A 17711-nucleotide genomic window follows, 5' to 3' on the forward strand; every position below is an offset into this window, starting at 1 on the left:
CCAAATTTTATTTTTTGTGCATTTTGGATTACCAGAAACTTATACTCTTATAGTATTTGCCAAAATATAGCTTACCACAGCTTGTTTGTTGCTAACACTGTTAGCTTTTTGAGTATGTCACACGCTGCATTCTCTTAATGTTATTAAGAAACACAAGCTAACTATGCTAACGCTACTGCCAAAGACATGCTGTGTACATACGCTATTCTTATTTATTAATTTTTTTGCCAAAACATGGCTAAAAACATCTTCCATTTTTTGCTAGTCTAGTTAGTATTTTGAGTTTGCTACACACTGTTTGAATTTGTTCCTGAATGACAAACATAAGCTAGCTATGCTAATATCCACATTTTACTACTGATTTTGAATAAAACTTATTCTCATATTTGACACAACATAATAACAGATTCTGTTTATTGCTAGCAAAAGTATTTGCCTCACATATTACTTGAACTTGTGTTATTCTTGAATGGCCAACACATGCTAACTATGTTAATGACAACAGTAGTCTATATTCTCACATTGTTTTTGCCAAAACATAGCTAAGCACATCTACTTGCTGTTAGTTTAGTTAGCATTTTGAGTTTGCTGTTCACTGTTTAAATTTGTTTGTGAATGGCAAACATAAGCTAGTTATGCTAATAGCTATAGTTTACTGTTGAGTTTGAATAAAAATAAGCACAACGTGTTTATTGTTAGCATAAGTTGTTGGCGTAAGTATTTGAGTTTGTCTCACGCACACATTATGTTTATTTACGTTATCTTTGCATGGCCAACACAAGCTAACTATGCTAATGCTAATGACAAAGAGATGCTATGTGCACATACTTTGTATTTTATTAGCTTTTTAGGTGCATTACACACTGCATCTTTTAACATTATTCTCTACTGAAAAACAAAAGCTAAGCATGCTAGTGCTAATGCCAAAGACATGAGGCATATTAATATTTAATTTTTTATTTTTAATAAAATTCTCAGAATATTTGCCAAAACATGACAAGGTAATCTTCTGTTTGTTGCTAGCTTAGTTAGCTTTTTTAAGTTTGTCACACACTCAATATCAAATTTAAATGTTTTAGAACTTGCAGATATCAAGCGTCGAAGGATAACAATTAATTATTCCATATTAAAAGCAGTTTTATCATCAAAACATTCTATATAAGTATAGTAAACATTGGTCTGTGATAGGATGGACGCAAAATAGCAGCAACTCCCAACATAAGGCTCATCAGAAAGTATGGTGACGTTGTTGTATTATGGAGAGAAACCAAACAAATCCAACCATGTTCTATTATTTAAGCTGCAAAATGTGAATTGCTGTGTAAAGACCATTTATAAAAACAGAATTAAATAACATACAGTAGTAACACAGATCGTGTTCAGTATAGTTTATTGTCATTTAAACATGTTAAAAGGAACAAAATTGGTTTTCCAGGTCCAGCAGCGTACAGTAGAAATAACATTTTGCAGTTTAATAGACGTACCATAAAAAATAACCTAAAAGTCTGTCATGTAATAGAACACATATGCAGCATGTTAATGAGCTCACAGGATGGACTTTTAGCAAATTATGAAGATTTTAGATGGTCTTTTCTGTCGATTTATCCCATTTTTTGCTCTTCTTAGGACAAACCGAATGCCGTCAGTGTGTCAGAGCTTCATGAAGCTTTGTCTCTGGGCTCCGTGCCTGAGGACAGGAAGGTGTTTCTTCTGGCCGCCCAGCTGGACTCTGATGGAGCTCTGAGGAGGTCCTGCTATGGTCTGGATACCGTCCAGGACCTCCTCCTCCAGCTGGTCTGATCCCACTGAGCCGACGAGGAGGATGGAGGATGGAAGGTGGAAGGTGGAGGCGAAGGAATGATGGCTTTAGAACGTCCTCCTCATCTTTGTTGGAGGAGACAATGGAGACTGAAGATGCCACAGTGGAGGTTTTCCAGTTTCTCCTTTTCAGACTATGTTGGTTTGTTTTAGAAATAGCAGTTCGTGACGACACCTTCGTACACTTTACCTCGTCCTACTTAGCAGAGAAGAGGAGGGCAGAAGGACTAAAGTTAGTTCATGACTCAAAGCTCCGGAGCTGAACTGCTGCCAGTGACTCAGACTGAATGTTAACGTCCACAGCATGTAGTTTGTACTGTACCTACCTGTAACAGTTCTACGTCAGGTCTGTAGGTGTAGATACAGAGTTTAGTGTGTTAGAGTCAGCCGAGTAGAACCACGGCGACGTTCAGGGTTTCAGGAGATAATCGATTTAATAATAATCAAATTCTGGGCTTTAGGAGGAAACTCACTTTCGAGTCTCGAAGTATTAAATGAGAAAAAGTTCAATGCAAAAACAGAAATAAAAGAAGTTGGCATACTCGGTTGTAATGTTGATGGAAGCAACTTTCCAAATAAGTTTGGACAAAGCAAACATTTCCCGTTCTTTTGTTATCTTCGTCTTCGAATCACACCCAAAATGACTGATACCACTTTACAAGGAAATGTAACTACAACTTCCCCAATTAAAGACAGTTCTCTCAATTTCTCTCTTGTAGATGGTCAGAGTTCTTCGCTTTCTTCTTGTTTTCGGCTCCATCTGCTCTGTTTTTTAACAGCCATGTAGCCGAAACCAGCGTCTTCTGTTGACAGCTGAGTTTATTCGCTCCAAAGCTTTTTTTTTAACTGAAATGAATAATAATGAACTGATAGTTTTCTGAGATCTGCCAGAACTGTCTTTGGGAATTTTTGAGCAGTGAGACGAACCTTTGATTACAATTTTACAAAAACTTGCATACAATTTGCTGCAGAGACAATGCGACTGTTGCGTCCATTGAAATATTAAAGCATACCAGGACATAAACGGGTCCAGTGACATCTTATGGAAGCCTAATGGCAGCCATGAGTACAGATGGAACTCCCAAACCAGTAATATGTCAATTATTCTTGGATGTTTTTTTAAATACTACTGGACTTTGGCTAAAGTTTTCTTTTAACTAGCTTAATAACTGTTTGCTGGTTGAGCAGATGTGGTTGTCGATCCTGCACTGAACTCTGAAGTACTGCTGCATATTTATGAGATGTGATCAAATATTTGAGAGATAAACAATCGAAAATCGTACCTGATTTAAATTCTTGTGTCGTCGTGTAGTGATGCTCTGCTCCCAGTGCTCCGGCAACACTCCTATCCTAAAACTATGTCAAGCAGCATCTGTAATGAATCTTCTAAATCACAAGACGTAAGAATTCGATACTATCAGTGACAGAAAGTAGCCATTTATTCAAGTTCTGTTCTGGAGTACAATTGAGGTACTTGTACTTCAGTATTTCCAAATTCCACTACAAATCAGAGGCAAATATTGTACTTTTTCCTGCACTACATGTATTTAAAAACTGTATTTTGCAGATTTAGCTTAATAATCTACATATCGTCAACAAATAAATTATGATGGAATATTACAATATATGATACTCGACTCAGCAGATAAACTAGACTAAGTGGTTAAATTGTATTTACCAGCTTCAACGTTAAAGTAACAAACACATTAATACTTCAGCTAGGGCTGGGCGATATGGCCAAAAAATAAAATCCCGATTTCTTTTTTTAGTTATCTTGGACGATGATGATTTCAATCCATTTTTGTTGTTTCTTTGCAGTTTGTTTGCTATGGCCAGTGCTAGCCATGCTGCACTCCCGTAGCCGCCAGCACTCTTCCCATTCTTTAGGATGCCTCTGCTGGAGGTGCCGAAAGAGGTTAGTTGTGCTGCTAGTCTTCGTTTTCACAGTACTTTTGCAAACCTTGCACATGACTGTAGTTTGCTCTGTGTCAGTCTTGTCAAAGCCGAACCACTTCCATATAATCGATGTAACATGAGGCCCTTTTCTCGCGACCAACTCTTCGTCTGCTGTTCTGTCCGCCATGACGGGGGTGTGAATGTTTTGGCAGAAGGAGATGAGAGGCGGAAGCAAACGCCAGTGCACAAGTCATGAAAGGCAGAAAAAGAATCTGTGTTGTTATATATTTAAGCTCGCCTCGATTTTACGATTCGGCAAATTTTCAAATCGTCAGGTTTTAAAAAGGCAAATTAATCGAATTAATTCAATTTATCGCCCAGCCCTAACCTCAGTACCTGTAAACCAACAGTATAAAATATTCTGCATAGAAGTACATGTGCTTTTGGTGTATTTTTGCTGTTAAAACTACTTTTGTACTTGGGTAAAAACTTAATTGTGTGACTTTTACCTCTAATAAAGTATTTCTACAGTGTAGTACTGGTACTTTTACTTGAGTACAAGATCAAAGTAGTTTTTCCACCATTTAACAATGGTAGCAGGCTTTTGTTAAGCTAGTTAAAAGCAAAGTTTAACACAGTTTAGTCAGAGATAAACTTGCGTTTGGAGTCCCACCTAAAACTAATAAAAAATGTGACATTCCCTGTGAAGTAAATGCAAACATCATCGGCATAGAAAATCACTGTCAGCTTAAAAACACTGACATTATTCTAATAAATGTGAAGCTTGTGATTGTACCACACACTAGATTTTTTTAATAAGGTAATGAGATTACCGGTATTTAAATGCTGTTTTATTGAAAGCTTTTATTTATGCTTATATTTTATTTTTCAACATTTAAGTGGAAATTTTCTTTTGTTTTCAATACCGAATTTAATTATCAGTACCAAGAATAACTGTGTTTTGAGCCCCGACACTCCCAGTCTGTGTAGAAAACAGTAACACACATCCTCGAATGTAGACACGCAGTTGTGAAATGACTTTAAAGCTACATGTTTGGAAAAACTGGAATTGCTGTTATTATTAGTATTGTGTGTGGCATAGTTTGCAAATTGATGCAGAATTTCTTTCATGAATGTGAAGTTTTATTCCTTTGAATGTTTTCACTTTAGAAAGTGTTCAGTGGATTGTTGTGTGTTTTTATATCCAGTGATTCTTGTTTTCATGTGGACTGTTGGTAATGAACTCATGCATGTGTTCATGTTTTTGTAGCTCTTTTAAAAACTTAAGCTGCAATTTCTTAAATGGAAAACTGGATTATTAAGTCTGTAAGTGTTTTTCTTAAAACAATACAAGAAAATCTGTAACCAAAGTGAGATAAATTCTCTTTCAGTTTCACTGCTGTCCAGTTTTCTTGCCTGCATTTATGTAGGAAAAGAATATATGATATAAAAGTACAATCACAGAAGGAAGAGTCCAAGTTAGTAGAATATCCAGAAGCTCTACAGCCAACAAAATCCATCATGGTGCATTTCATTCGCAGTCTGTCTCTGTCCAACACTATTCACATCTGTAAATGAAAAATGTTGACGTTTCAAGATGAATGTGAAGGTGGACTTGCAGCTGACACCATTCAGAGTGTAGATGAAATTCATCAGACTCAGCAAAACTGCAGCCAAAAGCAGAATCTGCAGGAGGACAAAGCCCAAGTCATGCTGGCCGACCGTCCAGCATTTTACAGTCAGAACTTGTATTCAGCCAACAGATTCTGTGACCCAACAAGTCTTCTACTTCAGCATGTAGAAAAATCTGCAGTTTACTCAGTTCGATATCTACTGAGTGACAAACTAGGACTTATCCAAAGTTGTTTAAATCAATCCACTGGACTTTAAGAAAGTTCCTTGAAGACGTTTCACCTCTCATCCAAGAGGCTTCTTCAGTTCTGGTGGTGGTTGGTGTTGCCTCAGCTTTTAAAACTCTGTGTCACCAATGTTCAGATTTTGGACAGGGAGGACAGATGGTTTGAGAGAGGAGTGAAAGAAGCCATCCATGTCAAAGTAGAGAAGCCATCTCTGAACAGGAGCGGGGGTCTGCGACATCATCTTTCGCCGATTTACAGTCAGGTCCTTTCAAAACTCCCCAAAAGAACTACTCAGCAGACTCATGCTAATGACCACCATTAGCACACGAGGGCTCAGTGACATCTGTGCATTTCAACAACCCCCACCGATACTCACAACGACCATCATTGAGTAGTCAGATGAGTTTTGGTATTGGTCGTAGGAATAATAGCCCTGAACGCACCTCACAGAGGTTTAAAAGCTGAGGCAACACCAACCACCACCAGAACTGAAGAAGCCTCTTGGACGAGAGGTGAAACGTCTTCAAGGAACTTTCTTAAAGTCCAATGGATTGATTTAAACAACTTTGGATAACCATAACCTGGACGAATGAGAACCTACACAGACATCTTACTAGAACTTATCTTACTTCCACTGTGTTGTTTTTATCGTCTTCAGCCAAAAGCGAGATGACTGAAATACCTGAAGGACCTGCAATATGTGAAGGTTCAAGCCTGAAACGAGTTCAACTACTGATATGATATCGTTGGTAAATAAAACCCTGATAAGAACTCTTCTTTGTTGCTCTGTGAGAAGAGTCAGCTGCTCAGTTCATCGACCTGTACAAGCTAATTGGATATGGAACTGATACCAACATCTTTAGGGTAATCTTTCTATGTCTAAAATATACACTATGAATACACTGCTGTTCAAAAGTTTGGGGTCACTTAGAAATGTCTTAAGCAGTTTTTTTTCAATGAAGATAAAATTAAATGAACCACAAATCCAGTCTAGACACTGTTAATGTGTTAAATGATTATTCTAGCTGGAAACAGCTGATTTTTAATGGAATATCTCCATAGGGGTACACAGGAACATTTCCAGCAACCATCACTCCTGTGTTCTAATGCTACATTGTGTTAGCTAATGGTGCTGAAAGGCTCACTGATGATTAGAAAACCCTTGTGCAGTTATGTTAGCACATGGATAAAAGTGTAAGTTTTGATGGAAAACATGAAATTGTCTGGATGACCCCAAACGTTTGAAGGATAGTGTACATATACAATGCGCAGCTGAGGCATAATAAGTCGCTTTAACGTTGAAAAGTTGAGTTGGACTGATTGAAATTACAGATATTTTCAATGTCATTCCAGAGGTTTGGCTATTAAAGGGTGTCAAAGTCTTCGGTGCCACTTAATGACCTCTGGCCAGCACACATGCTTCATCAAACTGGGACATATCAGGACAGTAAAGAAGTACCGTGAGAGAGACTTATAGATGTTTACTGACCTTAGGCCAGCAAAGAAGCGATAAGATCAAGTTTTGAGATAAGATAAACTTTATTGATCCCTCACTGGAGAAATCGGCAATTAGCAGTAATAATGTACACCACTGATGTTACACATCAACAGGATTTTTGATTTGCATCTTTTTTTCCACGGCAAAAGATGTAAACGAAGAATTTAGCATTGGTGTGTGCCAATAGCAAACACAAGAACTACTACAGAAATCTTCAACATCATTTAGCTTTGTCAAAACTCCAAGTCAAGATATCTGTAACCACATTTGTACTGGGATTCATCGCAGTTCACTAGATGTGCAACATCATTGCATTCAGCTCAAACTTATTTCAAGAATCTGAAAAAGATGATGTACACAACCATTCAAAAGTTTGGGGTCATCCAGACAATTTCATGTTTTCCATGAGAACTCCCACTTTTATTCATGTGCTAACATAACTGCACAAGGTTTTCTAACCATCAGTTAGCCTTTCAGCACCATTAGCTAACACAATGTAGCATTAGAACACAGGAGTGATGGTTGCTGGAAATGTTCCTCTGTACCCCTATGGAGATATTCCAGTAAAAATCAGCCGTTCATGGAAAAAAACTGCTTTTCTTTCAATGATAAGGACATTTCTAGTGACCCCAAACTTTTGAACGGCTGTGTACATTTGTTGAAACTATAGATGGTTATACAGAACAACACAGCACTGTAGTTTATACACAGACAGCAGCTCTTCCAGCCTCTCAGTCGTCCTATTTTTGGCAGCATTCTGCTCAAACTCCTCAACAAGGAGCCATTTTCAGCCACAGAGCAGTGATAAAATAAAGATGTATTCCTTAATTAAGTTGCTTTCATGCCCTACCAAACAAAACAGAAAGAAAGGATTCAAATAAAAGACATTCAAACCAAATCCCACCACCTATTAGAGGCCACATGCTCATAAATACAGACATGTATGCAACACGTTCTCAGATTATCTCCTGCCCTGGAGGGATCTTATCCTGCTCTCAGTGGTGGAAAACTATTCATTGCTCCCATATCAGCTGACTGAGGAAGTCAAAGCAAACACTGACAGATAAACTCTGCCTCGCCTCGATCTGTCGGCCAAAGTTCTCCGGCTGGCAGAACGGGAAGTTTTTCATTTGGCCTTGGCGTCGCCGTGCTTCAGTGTTTCCACAACATGACTCAGAGAGCAGCTCTGAATCCCAAACCGAAAGCTCATCGGCCTGTGAGGCTGATATCACAGCAGATGAGTGAATGAATGATTCATCAAGTGAAACCTGTTTAACCGGAGTTTTGGCGACTGGAATGTCTTAACAGGTGGCATTTAAAGGTGTCCGACCTAGAGCTAATATTTTGGAAATACGAGACGTTTGAGCCTCAGTAACAGCTTTAATATCACAGTAAGAGGCTTTAACTGAAACAGTCAGGATCCCTGGAAGCAAATCATCACAAAGAATCCAAAACTGTGTTGCAACACAAGCATATAAATCAGAACAGCACAACACAAACACAAGATAACAAGTCGACAGCAACGGCCTCCGGATACACATTTAAAAAGCAAAACAATAGAAGCTGTATAATGAGATGTGAACGGATCAATAATGTTGATCTAAGGTCAGCTTTCCATGAAATGTTATCGGCAAAGTTAGTGCCTCCACATCAGCTCTACTGCATTTCACTTTTATGGAAGATAAAGACTGACTTAGATGACTTAGGGTGAGGGTAAAGTTTACTGATATCAGGAGAAGTCACACCAACAGAGCAGCAGTTCATGCAACCATTAGTTCTGAGGATTCTCTCTGATCTTTGGGTTTGTGTTGTAGCTGGGACAAAGATTTAGATTACAGACCGATATGGAGACAACTGGTCTGCTTAGTCACATCAGAATAGACAAAATGTGACCCTGACCAGAGCAGAGAGTCCTAGCATATCTTTGTCCTGCAGCATCTGCCTGTCTGAAGATAATTTGGGATGACATCAAGGAAATACCTCAGAAAGTAGGGAGAGCAATGCTTACTTCACATTCAGGGATTTTTGTAATTATTTATTGCACATTTCACAACAGCTGCTTTTAGTGTCTGTACACTATGAAAAAGAAAAACAACAGAGTAGATAACTAAGGCGGCATTACGTGTAGCACATGCTAACAGTTAGGATGTCAGTGCTAACACTGAGTTAGCATGTTAACATTTAACTTGATAGCACAGCTGCTACACAAATATATCTTTTATGGTCAAATATTGAAGCCATTTTGTTTTTATTTTGACCAAATTTTATGGCTGTAGGAGTTACATTTCTGGAGATATTGAACCTTTAAAATGGCTTTGTGGTTAAAATGTTAAATATCCACATTTTATGCACCAAAAATCCTAAACAAATTAGAGACAGTTGAGCAGAAGTTGTTCTAAAAAATTCCATAATTTGAGATTAAATTTTTCACTTTATTCCACTTTCAAAGGCCAATAGTTTAAAATGTGACCTCTGCTGAAGACATTTAATCATTTGTATCTTATGAAGGCTTTTTTTCTGTGTTTTCACCAAATTTCACAGCTGTGGGAGTTAAATTTGTAGAGATATTAAACCTTTAAAATGTGTTAATGGTTAAAACATCTAAAAATCTGAAGTTCTCAAAATTTAGAGTATTTTACAAAACTTGCTTTTAGTTCCCAGATCACCAAACGGTGAACGCTGATCTGTCTGATTTGAATGTGGATGGAGGCAGTTTTGTTTGTACTTGCTTATAAAGTTAATTTTGTGATGAACTGGAGGTCATTAAGCATTACAGAAGTCTTTGTTATGGTGCCCCTTTACTAGCTAAAACCCCCACAATGCTCTCTGCTTGCCCACTTTCTCCAGTCACAACAGAAGTAAACACAAGTACCAGGTACTTTAGCTAATCTATGATACTTGAAGTGTGTATTATTGAGGAAACTGGTCTGCAGATACTAGTTATTAATGACCTGGATTAGAAACTTGACAGGAACTTGATGAGGACGTCCCACTGTGTTTTCTAGATGGGCTAATAGTGGCTACAATTGGCTGTATGTAAGTTTCAATGTGATAAATATGTGCCACTGTTTAGCATCAGGATTGTTGCACTGCCTCCCAAAATGCAGGTGAAGATGCCAAGCAGGTTTGATCTGATAATCCGAAGACATAAAGGGATCATTAACTGACCACTGTGAACGTCTAAAACCACATTTAATGACGATCCATCCAATAGTTGTTCACATTCTTTCACTTACTAGCAAACATTAAAGGTCTGTTTGTGTCCAAATTTGTTTTTTTTTCTCCACATTTCATGGCCAACATTGTTCATGTTTTTATGGATTCTCAGACAAGCATTCACACCTCACATACCTTCAGCTGACCTCAGCTGATTAAAAGTTTCCTGGATGTTTTCGTGGGCAGTCAAACGTGACTCGCAGGAAGTCGTGGCTGTAAAGTGGAATGTGTGAATGATTGATAGGAGCAAACAGCAGATGTAGGTCAAACTATTGTGAGCAACAACAAAAGACAATAAAAGGAAAATGTGCTGCAGCTTCACGTGTTTGATTCAGACTGATGCAAACAATCATCTAACCCTAACCCTGATAGAATGAAGACGTTCATGGTCCCCAGTGGATGAATCCCAATGACTCTGTTGACCATTAGACTTTCATGTGGTGCCAACCTCAACAGTTTTAGTTCTGACTCAAATGTCTCAACAGCCTCAGAATGGATCGTCGAGGAATCTGGCAGAAATTCACAATCTTCAGAGGATGAATCCCAGCAAAGGGTTGAAGTTTTCAATCCTAGGTCAAGGTGCCCAGAAACCAACTTTGTCAATACTCTGGTTATTTTCTTTACATAATCTGATTTGAATTGAATTTGATTAAGCAAATCTTTCATTTTTGATTTTTAAAAATAAAAAAATGAGACATTTGATTTTTGATAATAAAAAATATAATTTGGTTCATTTTATCCACATCACATATTTTTTTTTCAGTATTATATTTATTTATTCCTTCACAGCAAAATCTTGCAAGTTACAGAAAAGCAGCATTACAAAATTAGAATATGCAACCAGTGCGGTATCTTCTAAGTAATACAATAAGGAAGGAAACATTTTCTTACTTTTCATCCCAAAACCCGGAACCCCCAACCCCACGGCCAGTCATAATGGAACAATCATAAAGAAAAGAAAAGAAAAAGAAAGGCACCCAAAATATTATCTCTGGTCGAAGTTAGGATTCTTTACAATTAGATAGAAACGGTTCCCAAAATGTCTTCAAAAATATCAATTTGTCCATTTATTTTATATATTAGACGTTCGTATGAGGCAGTCTCTGATAATGCGCTGAGCCATTCCGAAAAAGTAGGATCATTTTGTCCTTTCCAATGTCTTAGAATCACCCTTTTGGCTGTGGTCAGGGCAGTCTTCAGCCAGAGAACCTTTTTTCCTCTTAAACCAGTGGAAGAGTCCAAGTTATTCAAAAGACAAAGCCGAGGGGTCAAGACAATTTTTGTTTTCAAACAATAGCATAACTTCTCCATTACTGTGTTCCAATAACCTGACAGTTTTGGACAAGTGAGAAACATATGGATCGTCTCACCTGGGTCAGAATGACATCTCCAACACATATTGGATAAACTAATTTTTGCCTTATGAAGCCTTACCGGTGTCCAGTATAGTCGATTAAGTATTTTAAATTGGATAAGCTTGGAACGCGCATCTCTCATTGGTTTCAACATGTCTGAGCAGAGTATCCCATTCGCCCTCAGCAAAGCTAATCTGCAGGTCTCTTTCCCAGACAGTTTTTAAACTCTTGTTAACCACACTGTTGTCCTCAATAAGATATTTGTAGATTTTGCTTACAAGGTGGGGAAGACTACTGAGTTTTTGAAATTTGGATTGTATTAATGATTTGAGAGGGATATTTGTGAGAGGTTGTTCAAGTTTTGTTAAACAGTCTCTTAATTGAAGGTATCGCCAAAGTTCTTTGTTGCAAAGACCATATGTTAATTGAAGGTCCTGAAATGTGCGAACTGTGTCATTTTGAACAACATGTTCAATTTTGGTGATCCCTTTTTTAAACCATTTTCCCCAGAATATAGTCTTCCCCTCTATTTTAACCTTAGGGTTTTTCCAAACAGATGCTGAGCCGACGAGAAATGGACAAGATTTTTTGGATCTATGAATTTGCATCCATACTTTTCGTGTGTGCATAATAATTGGGTTAGATTTAATGATGCTATTTAAATCTTGAGATAAATAAGCTGATGCTTTAAATGGAGCATTTATTTCATCCTCCAATTCAGTCCATATTGGTTTATTATCATTGGCTGATATAAGTGTTGCTATCTGGGCACCCGTAAAAGCATCACGATACCATTGTAAGTTTGGCAAATACAATCCCCCATGCCAGGTGCTAACTTGAAGCTTTTTAAGAGTCATTCTGGGTCTCTTTCCTGCCCATAAAAAACAATTTATTAATGTATCTAATGTTTTGAAAATAGATTGTGGAACTGTAAGAGGGAGTAAGCTGAAAAGGTAATTTAATTTCGGTGTAATAACCATTTTAATTGCTTGCACTCGACCCCATATGGAAATCTGGAGTTTGTCCCACCCCTTTAAAAGAAGATCAATCTTTTGTACCACAGGTTCAAAGTTATCTACAACAATATTCTCCAAACCTGGGTTTAAGAGAATTCCCAAATATTTAAGGTTTTTTGGAACCCATTTGATTTTCCAATTGTCAAAATGACTCTTAAAACACAACTTAGACAATGGCATTACTTCACATTTTGCCCAGTTTACTTTATAACCCGATAGATTGGAGAATGCCTTTATTCTATTCAGAAGTACAGGAAATGATTTTTGGGGGTCAGATAATAGAATTAAAATATCATCTGCAAAAATAAGCATTTTATTATTATGACCACCCATAAATATGCCTTTAATGTCATCGTCCTGTCTGATGGTCTGAGCCAGAGGTTCAAGTGCAATAATAAAAAGTAGGGGCGAAAGTGGGTCGCCTTGTTTTGTCCCACGTTCTAGAGAAAATCCTGTGGATCTCAAGCCATTAGTTGTTACCATGGCTTTAGAGTTTTTATATATCATTTTGACGATTTGTTGAAATTTTGAGCCGAATCCGAATTTGGTTAGTGTGAAATACAAATAACTCCAAGAGACCCTGTCAAATGCCTTTTTGGCGTCTAATGATAAAGCAGCAACAGGGTCAGATGAGTCATGTTCATATCATATATTTTTAAAAATATACAGATTTTTTGTTAAAAATTTAAATCTGCTGAACAATTTGGATTTTTTTTAACTCACAGTTTTATGCGTACATTTGGTTAAATTTTCCAGCAGAACTGAACATCCCACATGATTACTTCAAGGACTGTCATAAAGTTGAAAACTCTCTGTTTTTTTCAGTTTTGACAGTTTCTGCCCCTGATAAATGGTGTAATTTTGGTGATCTTTAACCCTTGTGCTCGGTGGGGACGTAATCGACCCCAGGTTCCTAGGAGACCAGACATGGACACCTTCAGAACGTTTTTTTTTTTAATTAAAGTATTATTTATGTAAAAATAAATATGTCTCTCGTGCACTTACTGGAGAGAGAGAGAGAGAGAGAGAGAGAGAGAGAGAGAGAGAGAGAGAGAGAGAGAGAGAGAGAGTGTGTGTGTGTGTGTGTGTGTGGTGGGGGGGGTGGGGGGGGAATTGTTCAGGGAGGGAATATAATCCACCTCGAAGCGGCCATAGAGTCTGCCATTAACCAAATGGAAGGAAAAACACGAACAACAAACAACAAACAACAAGGAGGACGACAACAACAACAAAAAAACAAACAAAACAAGATATGCCGTCTGCCGTCGGCGAGAGGGCAGATAGCCAGGCTTCTGAGACACGACCCGAGACGGTCAGAGCCAAGGCAGCACGACCAGAGAGCGACTACGACTACGACGACAGCGACGAAGAGGACAGCAACAAAGAGGACAGCGACTCAGATGGAGGAGGACGAGTACGAGGAGGAGGACACAAGAAGAAGAACAAGAAGAAGAACAAAAGAATAAAAAACAACCCTGTGGGGTGGGGGAGGGGTGTTGTGTTCAGGTGGAGTCACTCTTTACGGTGACAAGTTGAGTTTGACATGTGTTCAGCCAATGTGAACAACTATAACAAAAATAAAACAACAACCGTATGTGACCACCACACCAGAGGTCCCCCGAGCCCTTGTTCATCATAGTAGCCACCATTTGAGAAAGGTCATAATTCTTGTTGTTTCTCTACTGTTTTACAAAATAAATTAACAGAATAAGTCAATAGCTGTTCTAAATGAATAAATTTATTAAATGTTGATATTATAAGCAAACACAAATTAATAACAGAAATAATAAAGGCCAGAATTCAAGTCATGTGGGATGAAAGCTGAGGTTCCAGGCTGCTTCTTCCTTGTGTTTTGTTTTTCTTTTGATTCAACAACAGCAGCACCATATGTTTCTTCCTGAGAACTATGTGAGCTCTCTTCAGTGGCAGAGTCTTCACGAAAGATTCCTTCTGTTCCTAATGTAGAATCAACCATTGCCATACATGCTTCCGTTTCTTTCTGAACACGATTCTGCCATTGTTCTTAAGCCTTTTGGCGAGAGATTCTCCCGGAAAGCTTTTGGTCATACTTTTTATCAAAAGAGCCAAAGGATGCTGCTCTGTCGCCCTTCATTGACTCTAGAAATGCTAAATCCTCTTCGGTTTTCATCAGGCTCTCTACATTTGATGGCCAGATAACAAATGTTGATGCTAGCAGGTGCTTCATGTCTTCAAGACGACGCAGCGTTGCTAGTGATTTACGATGACTCTTATCAATAGCACGCAATTTATTGTTGTCACCAAGTAGCTTTATAATTTTCTCACATGCCCAGTGTTCTGTGACCATTGGAATATCAGCCTTGGTGTAGAATGTGGCTACCTGCTGCAAAATTAGCTTAGCTATTGTAAAGCGACTTGTTGACCCTGTAGACCCTGGTCTTTTACCATGAGCAGCTTTATTGCAATGATACATCATGCACCTCAGTACTTGTGAACAAGCAGGCAGTCGAGAACCAGTGATTACTGCATCATCTTCACAAATTGCAGGGCCAAGTCCAAATAAGTTGGAAGCCTCACGAGTTTTTAAAGCAGATCTAGCTGACTTTGGAGTCTTGTCGGACTGCTCCAACCGACAAAACAGGACAAAAACATAAAACAAGGGAAAAAATATATATACAATGCCTTGTGAAAGTATTCGGCCCCCTTGAACTTTTCAACCTTTCGCCACATTTCAGGCTTCAAACATAAAGATATAAAATTTTAATTTTTTGTCAAGAATCAACAACAATTGGGACACAATCGTGAAGTGGAACGAAATTTATTGGATATTTGAAACTTTTTTAACAAATAAAAAACTGAAAAGTGGGGCGTGCAATATTATTGGGCCCCTTTACTTTCAGTGCAGCAAACTCACTCCAGAAGTTCAGTGAGGATCTCTGAATGATCCAATGTTGTCCTAAATGACTGATGATGATAAATAGAATCCACCTGTGTGTAATCAAGTCTCCGTATAAATGCACCTGCTCTGTGATAGTCTCAGGGTTCTGTTTAAAGTGCAGAGAGCATCATGAAGACCAAGGAACACACCAGCCAGGTCCCAGATACTGTTGTGGAGAAGTTTAAAGCCGGATTTGGATACAAAAAGATTTCCCAAGCTTTAAACATCTCAAGGAGCACTGTGCAAGCAATCATATTGAAATGGAAGGAGTATCAGACCACTGCAAATCTACCAAGACTCGGCCGTCCCTCTAAACTTTCACCTCCAACAAGGAGAAGACTGATCAGAGATGCAGCCAAGAGGCCCATGATCACTCTGGATGAACTGCAGAGATCTACAGCTGAGGTGGGAGAGTCTGTCCATAGGACAACAATCAGTCGTACACTGCACAAATCTGGCCTTTATGGAAGAGTGGCAAGAAGAAAGCCATTTCTCAAAGATATCCATAAAAAGTCTGGTTTGAAGTTTGCCACAAGCCACCTGGGAGACACACCAAACATGTGGAAGAAGGTGCTCTGGTCAGATGAAACCAAAATCCAACTTTTTGGCCACAATGCAAAACGATATGTTTGGCGTAAAAGCAACACAGCTCATCACCCTGAACACACCATCCCCACTGTCAAACATGGTGGTGGCAGCCTCATGGTTTGGGCCTGCTTTTCTTCAGCAGGGACAGGGAAGATGGTTAAAATTGATGGGAAGATGAATGGAGCCAAATACAGGAGCATTCTGGAAGAAAACCTGTTGGAGTCTGCAAAAGACCTGAGACTGGGAGGGAGATTTATCTTCCAACAGGACAATGATCCAAAACATAAAGCCAAATCTACAATGGAATGGTTCACAAATGAACGTATCCAGGTGTTAGAATGGCCAAGTCAAAGTCCAGACCTGAATCCAATCGAGAATCTGTGGGCAGAGCTGAAGACTGCTGTTCACAAACGCTCTCCATCCAACCTCACTGAGCTCGAGCTGTTTTGCAAGGAAGAATGGGCAAGAATTTCAGTCTCTCCATGTGCAAAACTGATAGACATACCCCAAGCGACTTGCAGCTGTAATTGCAGCAAAAGGTGGCGCTACAAAGTATTAATGCAAGGGGGCCCAATAATATTGCACGCCCCACTTTTCAGGTTTTTATTTAAAAAAAAGTTTAAAATATCCAATAAATTTCGTTCAACTTCACGATTGTGTCCCAATTGTTGTTGATTCTTGACAAAAAATTAAAATTTTATATCTTTATGTTTGAAGCCTGAAATGTGGCGAAAGGTTGAAAAGTTCAAGGGGGCCGAATACTTTCACAAGGCACTGTGCGTATGTGTGTGGGTATGTCCGCTCAGATGTCTCTGCAAGGGCTGAAGTCAGGATAATCAAACTTGGCACTGAGGATCGGTCTAAGGTCCCCTGCTCAGTTCTGGAGTTAGAGGTCAGCAGGTCAAGGTCAAGGTCACAGGGGTCACTTAGCACATTTCTTGCATATTGCATCATTGACCACGCCCAGCCGTGGTTCTGCCATCTACTGAGGGCTGGTCTAGTTTTTTAACAGAAACTGGTTCAAGCAAACATTTTATTTTTAATATTTTTAAAATGAGACATTTGATTATTGATAAGAAAATACAATTTGGTTCATTTTATCCACAAAACTCCACGTCACAGATTTTTAAAAAATATATATATATAATGTGGTATATTTTTAGATTTTTTTTCAATGAAGCGATTTTGATCCAAAAAAAAGAAAACAAATATAAATTTTATGCTCAGACTTGGTTAATTTTCCCAGCAGAATTGAACATCCCACATGATTAGTTCAAAGACTGTCAGAAAGTTGAAAACTGTCTGATTTTTTTTGTTTTTACAGTTTCTGCTTCTGACAAATGGTGGGACTTTGGCGATTTGTTAAAGATAACATATCTTTAACACTGTGACTCATAAAACGTCAAACTGATCGATCTGCTCCAGTTCACTTAATAAAACATGAAAGATTTTAGTTTTTATGGAGGACTTTTCCTCATTTCTTGTCTTGAACTGTCACTTCATATTCAGTTGTATTTTCATTCTTTGTTAGTTTTTATTGCTGAAATA

At 38.4% G+C, this 17711-nt stretch overlaps 1 protein-coding gene across 1 annotated transcript in view; it reads left to right on the plus strand.

The window, feature by feature from the left end:
• arl10 (ADP-ribosylation factor-like 10) overlaps positions 1-5110 on the plus strand; it is a 33928-nt gene extending 28818 nt beyond the window's left edge. The window contains exon 4 of the mRNA XM_022221183.2: positions 1627-5110. Within this exon, the coding sequence (XP_022076875.1) occupies positions 1627-1800 (174 nt within the window). The 3' untranslated portion in view covers positions 1801-5110. The remainder of the gene's footprint in view (positions 1-1626) is intronic.
• Positions 5111-17711: the final 12601 nt, after the last annotated feature.

The sequence above is a fragment of the Acanthochromis polyacanthus genome, chromosome 17, assembly GCF_021347895.1.
Source record: "Acanthochromis polyacanthus isolate Apoly-LR-REF ecotype Palm Island chromosome 17, KAUST_Apoly_ChrSc, whole genome shotgun sequence".
NCBI classification, from domain to species: Eukaryota; Metazoa; Chordata; class Actinopteri; family Pomacentridae; genus Acanthochromis; species Acanthochromis polyacanthus.